At 32.3% G+C, this 18992-nt stretch overlaps 1 protein-coding gene across 1 annotated transcript in view; it reads right to left on the bottom strand.

Moving 5' to 3' along the window:
- Nucleotides 1–12320, bottom strand: part of LOC148944286 (intraflagellar transport protein 140 homolog) — a 254533-nt gene extending 242213 nt beyond the window's left edge. Inside the window, exons 1-2 of the mRNA XM_089099895.1 lie at nt 12135–12320; nt 7258–7473 (exon numbers count right to left, since the gene is read on the bottom strand). Coding sequence (XP_088956021.1) covers nt 7258–7473; nt 12135–12320 — 402 coding nt within the window. The remainder of the gene's footprint in view (nt 1–7257; nt 7474–12134) is intronic.
- Between the last annotated feature and the right edge of the window lie 6672 nt (nt 12321–18992).

Raw genomic sequence — 18992 nt, 5'->3', positions numbered from 1 at the left:
AGAAGTTTTCGTGGGGGAAGGGAGATTGCTATGAAAAAAGCTCCGGATTTCCCAGCATTGTTTAAAAAACGATCAGAAATTAAACAATTTTTTTCAACTGAAAGTAAGGAGCAACATCAAAACTTAAAACGGACAGAAATTATTACGTATATGAGGGGGTTTGCCCCCTAGTCAATACCTGGGTCTTTACGCTAAAGTTTGTGTAGTACTTTCATAAAAGCTATTTATTCTAATTAAACGGCCTTTGTGATTAAAGGGTCTTTCTTAAAGAATTGGAACAAAATTTGAACTTTAGCGGAAAGAGCGAGGTATTGACTAGGGGGCAAAGCCCCAAATACACTCAATAAAATTATACGAGTATTGAAGGTAGTTACGTAAGTTAATTCGAAAGTTATGTATATTTATTACTAATAAAAACGTTCGTAAATAAAAATTAAAAGTTTCAGTGCCCTTTTTAAGTAACCAAAAAAATTGGAGGGCAACTAGGCCCCTCCTCCGCTCCTCTTTTCTGAAAATTGTCCGATCAAAATTTCGAGAGAGCCATTTAGCCAAAAAAAAAGTAAAATTAATATGTAAATTTCATCTTAACTATTCATGTACGGTGAGCCAAAATCAAAACCTGCAATAATTAAAATATGTTCAGAAATTAAATAAAAAACACATTTTTTTAGCTGAAAGTAAGGAGTGACATTAAACCTTAAAACGAACAGAAATTATTCCGTACATAAAAGGGCTGTCCCCTCCTCAACACCTCGCTCTTTACGCTAAAGTTTGATTCTTTCTAACAACTCTATTTTTTAAAACAATAAAAAATTTTAGCGTAAAGAGCGAGGCGTTGAGGAGGGGACAGCCCCTTTCATATACGGTATTAAATAAAAAAAAAACAAGTTTTATCAACTGAAAGTGAGGAGCAACATTAACACTTAAAACGAACAAGAATTATTGCATAAATGAGGGGATTCGCCCCCTAGTCAATACCTCGCTCTTTACTCTAAAGTTCAAATTTCGTTCAAATCACAAATACGTGAATCACAAATGCCGTTTAATAAGAATAGATAGCTCTTTTGAAAGTACTAAAAAAAAAACTTTAGCGTAAAGAGCAAGGTATAGAGGGGGCAACCCCCCTCGTATTCTTAGTAATTTCTGTTATTTTTAGGCTTTAACGTTATTCCTTAATTTCAGTTGAAAACACTTGTTTTTTATTTAATTTCTGATCGTTTTTTAAATAATGCTGGAAAATCCGGCGCCCCCTTCATAGAAATCAGTGGCGGATCCTGGGGGCAAGGGGGCGCACGCCCCCCCCCCCTCCAGCGTAGTCTGAAGTACTAAAATTTACTTAATTAACGCAAGTTTGCGTTAATCAAACTTACTCCTAACGGAAGTTTATCAGATCAACCTTTTTTGCGCCCCCCCCCCCCTAAGAAAAATCCTGGATCCGCCCCTGATAAAAATGTCCCTTCCTCCGAGGAAACATCCTCCATGGAAAGATCCTCCCATTTAGCCCCTTCCTCCGACCCCACTCCTCCCCCCACCGAAAAAAAATCCCCCCTGAAAACCCCTCTATACTTCAAAATAGCCAATACTGTATGTAAACAATGGGCAAAGTTCAAAGATTGTAGCCCTTCCCCCGGGGACTATGGGGAGTAAGTAATCTTCAAAGACATATTTATTAGATTTTTGACTATGTTGAACAAAATGGCAATCTTAAAATGTTTATTGGGAGACTTTAGGGAAAAATGAGTGAGGGAGGGGGCCTAGTTGTCCTCCAAATTTTTGGTTACTTAGAAATGACACTAGAACTTTTAATTTCCGCTCGAATGAGACCTCTCGCCATATTCTAATACTACTGGATCGATGCGATGACCCCTGGGGAAAAAAAAATAAAATCAACACGCATCTGCGATCTTTCTTCTTGCAAAAAATACAAAATTCCACATTTGTACAGATAGGAGCTTGAAACATATACAGTACGGTTTTCTGTTACGCTGAATCTGGTGGTTTGACTTTCGATAAGATTCTATCACTTTTAGGAGGTGTTTTCCCCTTTTTTCGAAAATAAGGCAAATTTTTTCAGGCTCGTAACTTTTGATGTGTTAGACTAAATTTGATGAAGCTCATATATTTGAAATCAGCATAAGAATATGTTCCTTTTGATGTATCTACTGGTATCAAAATTCCGTTTTTTAGAGTTTAGGTTACTATTGAGCCGAGTCGCTCCTTACGTACAGTTCGTTACGACGAAATGTTTGATAATTTCTGTTCGTTATAAGTTTTAATGTCGCTCCTTATTTTCATCTAAAAAACTTGTTTTTTTTATTTAATTTCATGCATGACGCAAGCTGAAGAAATCGCATCTCATCCGTGTCCAACGTAGTGCTCAAAAACCAACAAGGAAACGTAATCCTTTGCTAAAGAAAGTTAAAAATAAATAATTCTGGCTTAGAAAATTGGGCTACTTGTGGTCGAACAGCTGGGGATAGAGTTTATGACATTAAATAAAAGCAGAACTTGGATGTTAGCTTCACCTCCGTGCTGTTCGGTTATCAGGTGTAAAATTTCGGAAGAATAAAGTGAATGAGAAAAAATACCACTCAGCCAACTTTTCGGGGGCAGGTTTTTTATAACTCGTCCATCTTGGATTGAACGCTGCTCAAGGATTTTTCCCAGATTTAATCACTCTGTTCGTAAATGTTTTTTCTGTTTGCTTGAGACAATGTCACCACGTCGTGTAAGCCAGCGATGTGTGACTTTCATTCGGAAGTCCGCTGTTTTCAGAGGTATTAAACGATTGAAAGTAAAATCTGTTAATCTTGATGGTATTGTTGTTTCAAATTTAGTCCCTAATTTGCTCGAGTTTGTTTCGCATTTTCAACAATTTTTTTATTGTTCAAATGTGTGCTTCTAGTTCGTCGGCGCCGAATTTGTTTCTATGCGATAGCGTGACTTCACTTAAATAAAAAAGAGGAAAGACCTGGTTTTTGTAACTTGTGTAGAACTATAATGATTGTTTGCCGCTTATTAAGTTCTTTGAGTATCTGCTTATGCATTATACTACTGAGCCAGCCCTAGGTACTGATAATTAGTTCTGTTTTAAATCTGGACTTGGATGTCAACATTTTGATAGAGCTTTCCTTCGTCTCCCAAAAGATTCCCAACAGAGACACCACCCTATCTTCTTAAGCGGCGTTCACATGCATGTCTAGATAGAATCCCATGTCTGCACACGTGTCTAGCCAGACTTCAATGTCTAGGCAACAACCGTTCACAAGTAAAATTCGGTGCTTAGCTAGACAAGCTAGACAAACTGCTTGGCTAGACTTTGAGTTCTAGACTCTAGAGCTCATGTCTAGGATTTTTGATTACAGCCAATCAGAATGTGTCAAGTTCCACTATTTTCCCCATCTATGTTTACATTTTTCAACTGAAATTTAGTTTTTATTTTCTCATTAATTGTTTTTTTCATTTTAGGCAAAAATGCAACACCAGACATAACAGTGAAGCACACTAAGGCAATTACTTGGCTTATCTCATCCATTATCCTGTGACAGTAAAAATAGGGATTACAATTTTGAAAGTTATGCCTGCATAAGCTCTTTTGATTGGTTAGAAATGACAACTGTGATCTATCTGAAACAAAAATTTGTAGTTTTAGGTAAGCATTGAATCCTTCTTGTGAACATTAATTTCCTAGACATTAATTTTTGGCCAGACACGTGTCTAGACATGAGATTCTAGCTAGACACCAAAGTATAATCACCTACGGAACAAGTACTGACAAAACCAATCCTCTCCACACAAAAAGAGTGACCCTTTGTCCGCGTCTCCGGAGACGATTCCATACCTATGCGAACCTGGCAACTAAATACCGTAGTTACACAATTCAATACAACTTTCCCGGTCACTCGTCGCCTGAATCACGCTCTAGCATAATTTATTGGCTCGTAGCAAAGTACTTTGGCTCGGAGCGATTAAGTAGTACAGCACTTTGTGTCTAGAGGCGCTGAGGTACGCGGGGTCACTTTTGGAGAGTTTTGTCAGTACTTGTTCCGTAGGTGATTATACTTTGCTAGAAACGCATGTGAACGCCGCTTTAGCAACACTTGACCTGTCTTAGGCATTTGATAGTGTATGTGATACCCAGGCCGGGACTGTTTTATGCCAAGGCTGTGTTTCAAATTCCGTTCGAATATCGTTAAATGTTCTCTTTGACTCGAAATAAGTGTTTGTGATACCATGAGTACTATCCATTCACGTGCTATAAGTGATATTGATAATAAATTAAAGCTTGGTTATGCCAAAATTGTAGTAAATCGTAGATATTATAGAAAACAAGCGGTGACTCATCTCTCCTCTAACATCTGTGTTTATTTCTATTTTGTTTTGTATAAGTTTCCACCTTTTCTAAACTCTATAAAAAAGTTCTTATTATTAGTAATTACAGATATTGCAAGTTTCTTCTGTATTTGCCTCGTTTGTGATAAAATACAAGGCTTATACAAAAGTTTTTAGCTACTGATATTAACATTGTGTTTAATAGACTGTGGGTGATGCATAGAGGATGTTCTACTTAGGTAGGATTATTATCAGTATTTTTCACGAAAATTGTTGTTCGTGTTTTTAGTTGTTGCTGTTTTATTTGTTTATGTCCATTCTTTGGATGTTTAGCTTTATGTTGGTTTTAGTTCTGTTTCTGTATTTTTTTTTGTCAGTTCTCCACGAGTGTCCTATATTGTTGTATGATGTGGGCTATAAATAAATTATTATTACTATTAGGTTATCATGATTATTAGTAGTGGCTTGTACATATATTATTACTAATCAAGCAAACAGAATAATAAGAAAGCCATATGAGTATAATATCAATCATATAAAAATTTTTTTACCAAAATTAGGGCTCTAAATGAATTTTCCCTAAGCCTTGAACTATTTCGACCACCTTTTTAGGCCAAAAAATATAAGCACCAACTTTCAGGTTCATTTTACTCATAGTGCTCCTTTATGCACAAATAATTCAAATGTGCACATTAATTCAAATGTGCACATTCAAATATGCACATTAATTCAAAACTGATTACAAAGATGACAGTTTTTCTTTCTTTTTCTTTTTTGTTTTAGTTTATTGAAGCCCTATAAGTTTAATTCAGAGTGATTGACTAAAAACAAGTATTTGGCACTTTCTCCTAAGTTATTATGATTTTTTTTTATTGAAGCCCTATAAGTTTGATTCAGAGCGATTGACTAAAAACAAGTATTTTGCACTTTCTCCTAAGTTATTATGATTTACCTAAATTACTTTTAAAGGGAATTTTGTATGAATGAGCCCTATCCCAATCTCATAAAACCACAGGATCGATACAATCGCCCCCGGGAAAAAAAGATTTTCCAAAAATCTTGACCTATCTAGATCGTTTTTTTTTTCAGACCAGAAAATGTTAGTTTGCTATTTTTTTAGAAAATATTATGCCATTTCCGCATAAATACAAACAAACATACATCTACAATTATTGCTCTCTTAAAGCAAGTAGATATTATCGATAAATTTAGCAAAAAATGCATACAAAAAATGTACATGTTGTTTTGGTGGATTTATACATTTTTATGAATAAAATGCCAATGAATAAAATGCTAATGGCTGTTATGAATAACAGTCTAATACAGTTGATCAGTAGGGTAGAATCTTTCTTTGCAGCATCTACATGCAATGCCACAAAATTGTAGCATTGTACATCGAATAAAATAAAATGCTACATGCAAAAGAGATAACAGGAATTACTCAAGTCTCCAATACAGTTGATCAGCATGATAGAAATTTTACTATTATTCTTTTTTTTTGCAACATCCTAAACAAAATGAAAAAGATTGACGGGAGGAAATCTGACTTATGACGTCAAATTCAAAATAGAAAATGGATGAAAGGCCTGGTATCTCTAAAAGGGGTTTGTATCTCAAGACATGAACTGAAAGTCATTTATTTGATGGATTAATTAAATAATACTTCATTTCTTCAGTTTGCGGAAGAACTAAACTGAAAGTAGAAATAAACAGTATACCTTCTTGTTTTTGGCAAGTAGCCAAACAAACAGTGACCTTAGAATGTATTTGTTAGGTGATTTTTGTCTTGATGTCCAAATTATAAATTTTATTATAAGATGTTGGATTATAATCCTTCGATTATTATCAACTGGTTTTGAAAATCTGGTTGTGAATGATATGATTTTTATAGATCCTATTATTAGGTTACGTTTTTAACTCTTGAATTGAGAGTCATGCTACAGAGTCAGGTTTTCAAATTGGACGTTAGAGTGCATAAAGGACATTTGAATTTTTCTGAACATGAGAAACAAACCTCTTGAAAAAATTGTGATATACGAGTAAACAACATCGAATAATAAGCTGAAGCAAAAACAAAACTGGTTTCTGTATAGTTCAATCAACAAATTTGTGTAAGTTGACACAAATACCAGCAATCAAAGCCAAAATCAAAATTTAGAACGTTTTATAAATGCATTATTTTTATTGACAATTGAACTGTTGAACACTGTCTCATAGACAGCTGTCTAGGTTGGAAGTGGTAACATCCAATTATATTTTATTCTTAATAGGCTATTCAGATTTATTGTCCCTGTAAAACGTGCGATTTCGCAACAAGCCTGCAACCGTGCACTGAAAGGTCAAGATACTGGTATCAATGGATTTGTTTCAGATCTATTTATTTACTGAGTCACAATTATGATGTTACCTAGACTTTTTCTTAGAAAGTGATCTATACCTGTTCAAAAACTAGAAAAGTTTTACTATTTTTGTATGTTTTTGCCATAATTTCTAATGGATTTTTCAATCCAAATAAAGCAAAACAAATTGAAGAAACATAATACAGTAAATAAATGAAGCTGGATCGCAGCCACCAAATGACACAAAATTTGTTTTACGTTAAAACCATGGGACACAGAAAAATAACCCATCAAAAACTTTCTGAGCTAAACATAACCCTTAAGTCTATAAGTCACTAGGTTGTACATTAAAACAAAACCTACTATGTTAAAGAAAAGCTCGATAAAGTTTTTTTTAAGTTTCACATACATTGGACTTAGTATCTAGCATTATTATCTTTTCTGAAACACTGACTAAATTGAGAGTTCGTGGACCAAGCTATTCTTTCACTTTTGAAACGAAACTAAATTCGAAACCAAAACTTGTCTCAATACGGTTAGCAAAAAAAAATACCACAAACCTGCATAAGGTGCATAAATTTTGTACCTGATCTGCTGACACTATTCTTGATCCTAGGCTATTCCACTTCAGCATGAATATTGGCACTGAGCTAAAATCATTGATAACTTTTATCGTTGTTTCCCCTTCACAATTGAGAAGATTCAATTCGTTTGAGCGCCAGTAAAGAAGAAGAAATGTGTTCGTTGGATGCCAGCAAAACTTCAATATTTCGTCGTCATTTCGGTGTAAAATACTGGCTTTCTGAAGGAAGTTTAAGCTTGTAATATTGGCAACCTTGTCCACTATGCAGAGAAACTGGTAGAGAGTAAGACCAATGTGGGTTTTACCTTAAGGGCTCAGCACACGTAGCTGATTTCGGGAACCGATTTCAGCATCAGTGGACAGACGATAGCGGTAAGAAAAAATTGTTGAAAGAAAAAATTTATTGCGGGAGATTTTCAAAACAAAAAATCATGGACACAAATAGTCAACTGGAGTTTATTAATAGTTGTGTGATTTATCTTAGCTTAGTCCTCAGTTTAGTTCTCAGCTCAGTAGCGGGGTCTTTCGCAACAGACATCTCTGGCTGACTATTTTTTTGTATCCCTATTTTCTTGTGATGATCATGATGAAAATCGGCGCTGATTTTTTAAATCGGTGCCGAAAACTAGACAATTTGTCAAGCTGAAATCGACGCCGATTTCTTTTAAAATCGGCTCTGATTTGGAAATCAGTTCCCAAAATCAGCTACGTCTGCCCAGCCCTTTAGAAGCAAATTTATATACACCCTTTGATTCAAAATTATTATTTCACTGTTTTAACGTGAGCAGCTGTCATAACGAGTTTATCAAAACCCTGATAAGGGTATAATGAGCATTAAAGAACGTCTATACTCATCCTTAGTTACTTATTTGTTTATTTAAAATGCCTTCGCGGAAAGAATAGAAAAGACAGAGCATAAATAGAAGAAAAAAGAATGACACTAAACTCAAAGCAAACAGTTAAATATACATCAAACAAGTTGAGTTTGACGGACGAAAATGGGTCTGGAAAAATATATATTGGTATTTTTAAGATGAAGATTTAACTTCTGAGTATTGATCAGAAACTCAAGGACGATTGCTCTAAAAAAGATCCTTGTGGTTCTTTTGGGATAATGGTAACATTTTCTTTGATGCATAAAACCTTGTTCTCAATCAACTATACATCATCCTCTATCCTCCCAACCTTCCCTCAACCCGAAAACAAACCTAGGAGGAGTAGAAAGCTGTGCGCTTACAATATCTTTAGGCACGCCATTCTAATCCTTCTTTTATAACACACAAATAAACTACTATGGCCTTTTTAATACCCATTTGGCTACTCAAAAATCAAACAAAAACCAACAAAAAATAAAATAATATGGTTTAACATAATACTAACATCAATTCCTCTTCTTTTTTTTTTAATAATTTAAAACTTTTTTTTACAATAAAACAATTAAATCAAAACTTTCAAATTTAAAACTCAATTTTACTCATCCATTCCACATCTACTCTCTCCCTCCATACTCGACTCCGTCTCAAGTCATCCACATAACTTTCAAGCCAAACATTCGCCAAAGGAATTTGGACCTGCTTCTCACGTTTCCGCATTTTCCACACATGCATGCTAACACTTGTCACTAACAAACACAGCGCATAATTCCTTTGCTTACCTTTAACACAAAATGACAGCTTTAGAGTTTTTTTCTTTTCTTCTACAGAAGTTGTTTTTATTCCTTCATTTTCTAATATTTCCAATAATCTTCCAATAGTCTTCCAAAAACTATTTCCAATAGTTTGTTTTTATTACAACATTGAAAATAAAATTACAGTGAAATAAAATCTTGAAATCTTGAAATAAAATCTTGATAAGGACCTTATGTATCAAATATTCAGGTTAATTCTATTAATTCTTTCCAAGACTGTTCAAGACACATATAGTTTTTAGTAAAGCGTCAATGAGGCAGTTAGCATTAGACTTTTACAGTTAGGGAAGGAAGCAGTAGCCAAACTCTTGTCTGTAGTGACTTCTGTTCGTTTTAAACTAAATTTGCATATTCCATTCAAGTTTCACTCGTTGTAGTATTTACTTATTCGTTTATATTAATACCTGTTGTATGTTTGTCTGCTATGATTGTTTATTTAATTTCTGTTCGTTTTGCATTCATTTGTTCTTGAATAATAATTTCTGGTCATTTTGAGTTATTTTAATTATTTGAGTATATTTCAGTTATTTTGAGTTGAGTTATTATTTTAGGTCTACATTTCTGCTGCTCTTAAGTTTAATATGACCTTTACTTTCCTTTGAAAAACGTCTTTTTCGGTAAGTTTTTATAATTAATTTCCGTTCGTTTTTGATTGCCAAAGTTGCAAGTTCTTCAGCATTCCCAGCTTCAAAACCAAATTTTTGTTTTTTCGACATCAAAGTATCAAAACTAGTATAAAAGTAACAATATCAAAGTAACTAAGCATCAAGGTACACAAAGTATCAAAGTAAACAAATTATCAAAGCGACAATAAGCAACTTGCATAACTTACAGTTCTTGCCCCGTAAATAAAAGTTGCCCGGTAAATATGTAAATCAAAGTATCAAAGTAAACAAAGCACCAAAATAACAATAAAGAACTTGAATAAATTACAGCTTTTGCCCTGGCTGCCCTTTGATTACTTTTGACTTTTTAAAAAGTAACTAGAACTTTTAATTCCCAATCGAATGACCCCCCTCCAAAGTTAATACAACCGCTGCTTCCACAAACACCTTATATGTTAACAAGGGTAACCTTGTATACGTTTCAGCTCTTGCTCCGGGGACTGTGGGGTATTTTTCAACCTCTGATTTATAGTTGTTTAATTTTTGGACTATTTTGAACAAAATGGATATTTAAAAATTTTGATCGGATGCATTTGGGGAAAGAAGAGCGCGAGGGTGGGGGCTGGTTATCCTCCAATCACTTTTGACTCTTAAAAGAGCACTAGAACTTTCTATTTTCAATCGAATGAGCCCCTTCCAAAGTTCATAAGACCACCCTTCCTTTAAAACATTATATGTTAACAACAGACATCTTGCATAACTTACAGCTCTTGCCCTGGGGCGTGTGGGGGTTTTCAACCCCGGAGGCATAATTATTTGACCTTCGGACTATTTTGAACAAAATGCTATTTTGTAAATTTTCATCGGATGTATTTGAGGAAAAGAGGGCGCGGGAGGAGCCTAGTTGCCCCCCGATGACTTATGACTCTTAACAAGGAACTAGAAATTTCAATTCTTAATCAAATAAGCCTACTCCAAAGCTTTTACTATCACCTCTTCCATAAGAACATTATATGCCCCTGGGGCATAGCTTACAACCCTTACCTCCGGGCTCTGGGGGATTGTTTCAACTCTGGAGGCATTGTTGTATGATCTTTGGAATGTTTTAAACAAAATGGCTATCCCAAAATTTCGATCAGATACATTTGGGGAAATCGGACGTTTGGGGGATTGGTTGCCCTCCGATCACTTTTGACTTAAAAAGAGAACTAGAACTTTAGATTTCAAATCAAATAAGCCTCATCCAAAGTTTATATACCACCCCTTTCATAAAAACCTTATATGCCCCCGGGTTCTAACTTACACCAATGCCCTTGGGCCCTGCGGGATTTTGTCAACCCCAGAGGCATTGTTATATAATATATGGACAATGTTGAACAAAATGGCTAGCTCAAATTTTGATTGCATGCATTTGGGGAAAAGAGGGCATGGAGACTACTTGCCCTAAGATCACTGTTTGTTCTTAAAATTAGAACTAGAACTTTCAATTTCCAATCAAATAAGCCTCTCCAAAGTTTATACGATAACCCTTTTAATAAAAACCTTATATGCCCCCGGGGCATAACTTACGACCCTTTGTCCCCGGACTCTCCGGGGCTGTGTCAGCCCCGAAGGTATTGTTATAAGACATAATGATAGTTGGACTATTTTGACCATAATGACTATCTCAAAATTTCAATCGTATGCTTTTGGGGGAAAGAGGGCGTGGCGGAGTTATTGCTCTCTGATAACTTTATATATATATATATATATATATATATATATATATATATATATATATATATATATATATATATATATATATATATATATATATATATATATATATATATATATATATATATATATATATATATATTATATATATATATATATTCTCGATTCTTTTCCACTCATACTTAATCCATGGAATAAACATGTAATTCTTCATTAATTTTTTTTTTTTTTTTGTCTAAATATACGGCTACCCTTAATTTGCTTTTAAATAAATGAGGCACAGCTTCCTTAGTTATTAGTAATGGCAGTCATGTTAATTTATTTGTCTTGTCGCAATAGAAAATTTTGAAATTTCAATACAAGGCTCAAGCGAACTAGCAAACAATTTTTTCATTTCCATTGTTCATCCTAAAGTTATATCTTTCATGTTAATCTCTTACTATCATTTTTTAATGGTTTTATATTACTTATTTGTATATTGTGTTAGTAAATTGAGTGTGCATTATAGACCCACAGTTTTATTTTCAATTTTTGTTGGTAGAAAATTATTATTCAAATACCCAGTTTTCGCAAGGACTTAAACCACCATATTCATTTAATAAAATACATATTCATTTAATAAACTGACAGTAATTGTTTGTTCTTAGTTGTTTTTTATTCAAATTTAGTGGCAATAACTACATCTCTATTTTTTTATTTTTAAAAAATTAAGAATTTAAGGGTATTCTCTTAGATTAAGTTAAAGTAGAGTATTCAAGTTTAGTTATCAACTAACTCCATTTCAGTTTTCTAGTCGTTTGCCAAAATACAGTACTGGTCTATTGTCAAAATAAAAAAAAAAACCATAAAATTTAAGAATAACAAAAAAATACCTCTTGGGCTTTTAGGCTTGGGCATACTTCTTGAGATTTGAAGAGGAATAACTCTGTTTGAATGCTACTTCGCTCCGGAGTTAAAGCACAAGCTAAGATGTCGAGTCGTGGATGCCATTCAATAAGTCGAGGAGTCCAGTCTTGTTTGAAGTTTTTCCAATCCAAGATTTCAGAGTAGAACCGCATCTTTTATCCGTTCGTTGCAAAGTTTTTGTCCAGTTTTTGGATTGTTTCTTCCCGTTGAAATCTACATAATATAGAATACGTAAAATTGTTTTTTTTTTTGCTTAGAAGCTATCTGAATGCTACGGTATGATGTGTGCTATTTCTTTTGCATCGTTAATTTAAAAAGAAAAGTTTTCCGAAGGAAGTAAAGAGCAAAATTGACGCTCAAAACGAACAGAAATTATTCCTTCATGGTCTATTTAATATATATATCAATAAAACTAGTACAAATAAACCAACTATTTATATTTTCCTATGTTTATAGGATTATAGAAAACTAATGCTTTACTGAAAACATTACGACCATTTCTAATGATATTGATACATAAATAAAAAATTGATAATTATTCAAAATATAAATAAATATATAAAAAATGATTTAAAAATACTTATGTTTGTCTTATCTCATATACAGAATTACAAAGCAAGAAGATATAAAGATAGGTATGCAGGTGTTGGTGAAGAGCCCTCCGGCTAGTATCTCTCAGAATTGATCTCGACATTTTTACTAATTGTTCTATTGAATTTTTTCTAAAAACACCTGCCTGTATTGGGACAGAATTTAAAAATTGTGAGTGCACATTAGTTTTAACCAAAAGTCATCTGAAAGCCGTAGTATCACACATGATTGATGTATCTTTTGTTCTTTTTTATGTTTTCTATTTTAAAAAAATTAGAGCCAAAAAAAATCTACCAACACATAAAAAAGTTCAGATGATTTTTTGCTTCAGTTTTCGCTTCCCATCTTTTGGCATGTTTTGATCATACCTGTAGGTTTAAATTTTAATAGGAGTTTTTACTTTCATGTGAAAAAAACTAATTTGTGTTTAGTTTCTGTTTATTTCTTATAGAATACTTTGGGTTTATGTTAACGTGTGGGGGCTACCAACCCTTCCCTTCCCTGTCACTGTTTATGCTAAGGTTTACCTTTGGTATAACAGCGCTTTGAGAGTGATGGTGCATTTAGGTGCATTTGCTTTACACCATAAAAGAGGATTTTCCTAAATAAGAGGGAGTTTCCTGCCACCATCAATTGCTCTTTACGCTGAATTTGACTTTTTATCAAAATGCTTTAACATTTAATAAAACCATTTTCCGTGAAAGCTACCATTTTCGTAATAAGGGAGGAGGCTTAGCCCCCCTATGAAGCATTGTTAAGCCACTTAGCCAAAGCCTCAGTCAATGCATATTTCTCCGAGTCCAGGCAATGTAAGAGGTGACACCCTTCACACTGATCTTAAGGACTTCTCATAAAAGTTTTTCCGAAAACGTTCACTTCCTGGACACTTTAGACAGCCGATTTCTACAACCGCGGGTGTAATTCAATCCCATCGGGAGAAAATGAAAAAAAAAATACTGAATAAACCCACATTTCTAACCTTCCTTTGTGGAGAAAAAATTCTATTTGTGTACATAGAGGACTGAAACCTTCGTTTTTCGGCTTTGGTGAATTTGATAGTGAAATTGGCACCAAAATTGTTACCTTTTAGGGTCTTTACCCTCCTTTTTCAGTCACTTAATAAGAAAAAAAAACATTTCACATCTTGCAGTTACTGCCTTTAGGTTTCTCGTACATGTTGAGTTTCAATGCACAGTTTGTTTGTTTTTATCAAAATGGCACTTCTCTTTTGGGGGGTTTATTCCTTGTTTCATGTGCTAATAGCTACTAATGAGTAACTTAAAACTTAATACATTTTGAATGTTCAGAGTAAGCATTAAGCAATATATTTTGTCGTTGCATATTTTGTAATTGAAACTTTCCAAGAGTTTTGGTTTTTACCAACAATGGTTACTCTTTAGTTACAGTTTGTTATCATACGCCCAAGATTCCCAACGTTGGGCAATTGCCCTGTCGATGGGGCATGCCAATATTTTGGTGGGTCATGGGCAGGACGTGCACCCTTCACCTGACTATACTTTAGAGCAATAATTTTGAAAAAGAACCTTTTGCATATGACATCACATTCAAATGCATTTAAAAAGCCAAAAAGATGCATGATATCATTACAATAATTTTATACATTGTAAAATGTGTGGTATTCAGACAATATTTTTCATTAGTATAAATTATGTCTAGAGACCCCCCCCCCCCAAAAAAAAAAAAAAACATACCAATTTCGTAGCCCTATAGCGGCGCCAATTCACGAAAATAAAGGGGGAGGCAAGTGTTTTTTCCCCATTTTTTAATTAAGATACGGAAAACAGAACAAGGTAGAGCAAGCATACTTAAAGCAGGGGGTAGCGGCGACTTCGCTGTTTGGAAAAATTGTCGACTAATCTATCCAAATCCAGTTTCTTCTCTTTTTCAACAGCCATGATCATATTCACAAGTATGGTATTACTTTTTCTATCTTCCACCGAAAAATTTAGAATTGAACTTTAAATTTCTTTATGTCTTTGTGAAATAAAGAACTGAAGTGGAAGATTTTTATTTTCTCTGTAGAAATTAGAATTGAATTGTGTTCTTTGATACAAGTACGTTGATAACTTGAACTTTTTTATCTTACTTGAAAAATTTGGAAGATTATTTACAATTTTTCCTCGCTATTAGCCACATCTTAAATTAAGTGGAAAATGTTTATATTATTTGTACAAATATACGTGATCATTTACTAATTTTTTTTCAGTTCAAAATTTCAGAAGAGAACTTAAACTTTCCTTGACTTCGTTGAGAAAATTTCAAGTAGAACTAGAACTTTTTATCTTCCGTGAAAATATTCACAAGTATGATATTACTTTTTCCATCTTCCACCGAAAAATTAGAATTGAACTTTAAATTTCTTTATGTCTTTGTGAAATAATGACTGAAGTGGAAGATTTTTGTTTCCTCTGGAGAAATTAGAATTGAAGTGTGTTCTTTGGTAAAGTTCAGAATAGGAACTTGAACTTTTCTTCACTTCGTTGAGAAAATTTTAAATTGAACTAGAACTTTTTATCTTCCATGAAAATATTCACAAGTATGGTATTACTGTTTCTATCTTCCACCGAAAACTTTAGAATTGAACTTTAAATTTCTTTATGTCTTTGTGAAATAAAGAACTGAAGTAGAAGATTTTTATTTTCTCTGGAGAAATTTAGAATTGAAGTATGTTATTTGCTAAAATTCCGACGAGAACTTGAACTTTTCTTCGCTTCGTTGAGAAAATTTGGAACAGTATTTTAGATTTTTCATCTCTTCGAGACAGATCTGAAATAAAGTAGAAAATTTTTATATTATTTGGAAAAATAGAAATGATCAATGACTAATTTCTTTTTCATTGAGAACATTCAGAAGAGAAATTGAACTTTCATTGACTTCGTTGATAAAATTTTAAATTGAACTAGAACTTTTTATCTTCCGTGAAAATATTCACAAGTATGGTATTACTTTTTCCATCTTCCACAGAAAAATTAGAATTGAACTTTAAATTGCTTTATGTCTTTGTGAAATAATGAACTGAAATGGAAGGTTTTTGTTTTCTCTGGAGAAATTAGAATTGAAGTGTGTTCTTTGGTAAAATTCAGAAGAGAACTTGAATATTCACGATCAAAGTATAACTTTTCCAATATTCTATGAAAAATTTGGAACAGAACCTTAAGTTTTTTCATCTCTATGTGAAAAGTCAGAACTGAATTTAAGAAAATTTAGAATTAAAGTGAAACTTTTTATCTTCACAGAAAATAATCACTATCATAGTATAACTTTTCCTATCTTCTACAGAAAAATTTAGAACAGAACTTTAAATGTTTTATGTCTTGGTGAACTTAAAACTGAAGTGGAAGCTTTTTATTTTCTCTGGAGAAATTAGAATTGAATTGTATTTGTTGGTAAAATTCAGAAGAGAACTTGAACTTTTCTATCTTCTATGAAAAATTTGGAATAGTATTTTAAATTTTTCATCTCTTTGAGAAAAATCTGAAGTGAATTGGAAAATTTTTATATTATTTTGGGAAAATAGAATTGATCAATAACTTATTTCATTTTCAATGAGAAAATTCAGAATCGAAGTTGAACTTGTCTTCTTCCGAGAAAATATATTGAACAGAACTTTAAATTTTTTCATCTCTTTGAGAAAGGTCGGAACTGAATTTAAGAAAATTTAGAATTAAAGTGAAACTTTTTATCTTCATAGAAAACAATCACAATCAAAGTACAACTATTCCTATCTTCTAAGGAAAAATTTAGAACTGAACTTTAAATTTTTTAATGTCTTGGTAAACTTAAAACTGAAGTGGAAGCTTTTTATTTCCTCTGGAGAAATTAGAATTGAATTGTGTTCTTTGGTAAAATTCAGTAAAGAACATGAACTTTTCTTCACTTCATTGAGAAAATTTAAAATTGGACTAGAACTTTTTATCTTCCGTGAAAATAATCACAAGTATGGTATTACTTTTTCTATCTTCCACCGAAAAATTAGAATTGAACTTTAAATTTCTTTATGTCTTTGTGAAATAAAGAACTGAAGTGGAAGATTTTTGTTTTCTCTGGAGAAATTAGAATTGAAGTGTGTTCTTTGGTAAAGTTCAGAAGAGAACTTGAACTTTTCTTCACTTCGTTGAGAAAATTTTAAATTGAACTAGAACTTTTTATCTTCCAGGAAAATATTCACAAGTATGGTATTACTTTTTCTATCTTCCACCGAAAAATTTAGAATTGAACTTTAAATTTCTTTATGTCTTTGTGAAATTAAGAACTGAAGTGGAAGATTTTTATTTTCTCTGTAGAAATTAGAATTGAATTGTGTTCTTCGATAAAATTCCGACGAGAAATTGAACTTTTTTATCTTCCGTGAAAAATTTAGAACAGAACTTTAAATTTTTTATGTCTTCGAGACAGATCTGAACTAAAGTGGAAAATTTTTATATTATTTGGAAAAATAGAAATGATCAATGACTAATTTTTTTTTTCATTGAGAAAATTAATAATAGAAATTGAACTTTCCTTGAATTCGTTGAGAAAATTTTAAATTGAACTAGAACTTTTTATCTTCCGTGAAAATATTCACAAGTATGATATTACTTTTTCCATCTTCCACCGAAAAATTAGAATTGAACTTTAAATTTCTTTATGTCTTTGTGAAATAATGAACTGAAGTGGAAGATTTTTGTTTTCTCTGGAGAAATTAGAATTGATGTATGTTCTTTGATAAAGTTCAGAATATGAACTTGAACTTTTCTGCACTTCGTTGAGAAAATTTAAAACTGAAATAGAACTTTTTATTTTCAATGAAAATAATCACATGTATGGTATTACTTTTTCTATCTGCCACCGAAAACTTTAGAATTGAACTTTAAATTTCTTTATGTCTTTGTGAAATAAAGAACTGAAGTAGAAGATTTTTATTTTCTCTGAAGAAATTAGAATTGAAGTGTGTTCTTTGCTAAAATTCCGAAGAGAACTTGAACTTTTCTTCGATTCGTTGAGAAAATTTGGAACAGTATTTTAGATTTTTCATCTCTTCGAGACAGATCTGAACTAAAGTGGAAAATTTTTATATTATTTGGAAAAAAATAGAAATGATCAATGACTAATTTTTTTTTTCATTGAGAAAATTCAGAAGAGAACTTGAACTTTCCTTGACTTCGTTGATAAAATTTTAAATTGAACTAGAACTTTTTATCTTCCGTGAAAATATTCACAAGTATGGTATTACTTTTTCCATCTTCCACCGAAAAATTAGAATTGAACTTTAAATTTCTTTATGTCTTTGTGAAATAATGAACTGAAGTTGAAGATTTTTGTTTTCTCTGGAGAAATTAGAATTGAAGTGTGTTCTTTGGTAAAATTCAGAAGAGAACTTGAATATTCACGATCAGAGTATAACTTTTCTAATATTATATGAAAAATATGGAACAGAACCTAAAATTTCTTCATCTCTATGTGAAAAGTTGCAACTGAATATAAGGAAATTTAGACGTACAGTGAAACTTTTTGTCTTCACATAAAATAATTACTATCATAGTAAAACTTTTCCTATCTTTTACAGAAAAGTTTAGCACAGAACTTTAAATTTTTTATATCTTGGTGAACATAAAATTGAATTTAAAGCTTTTTATCTTATCTGGAGAAATTAGAATTGAATTGTGTTTTTTGGTAAAATTCAGAAGAGAACTTGAACTTTTCTATCTTCTATGTAAAATTTGGAATAGTATTTTAAATTTTTCATCTCTTTGAGAAAAATCTGAAGTGAGGTGGAAAATTTTTATATTATTTTGGGAAAATAGAATTGATCAATAACTTATTTCATTTTCAATGAGAAAATTCAGAATCGAAGTTGAACTTGTCTTCTTCCGAGAAAATATATTGAACAGAACTTTAAATTTTTTCATCTCTTTGAGAAAGGTCGGAACTGAATTTAAGAAAATTTAGAATTAAAGTGAAACTTTTTATCTTCATAGAAAACAATCACAATCAAAGTACAACTATTCCTATCTTCTAAGGAAAAATTTAGAACTGAACTTTAAATTTTTTAATGTCTTGGTAAACTTAAAACTGAAGTGGAAGATTTTTATTTCCTCTGGAGAAATTAGAATTGAATTGTGTTCTTTGGTAAAATTCAGTAAAGAACATGAACTTTTCTTCACTTCATTGAGAAAATTTAAAATTGGACTAGAACTTTTTATCTTCCGTGAAAATAATCACAAGTATGGTAT

Source organism: Artemia sp. Qi Xiang Cuo, chromosome 14 (genome assembly GCF_049724085.1).
Source record: "Artemia sp. Qi Xiang Cuo chromosome 14, ASM4972408v1, whole genome shotgun sequence".
In the NCBI taxonomy this organism is placed as follows: Eukaryota; Metazoa; Arthropoda; class Branchiopoda; order Anostraca; family Artemiidae; genus Artemia; species Artemia sp. Qi Xiang Cuo.
The sequence above is the reverse complement of the archived record's forward strand: the minus strand, read 5'-3'. Positions and strand labels throughout refer to the sequence as shown.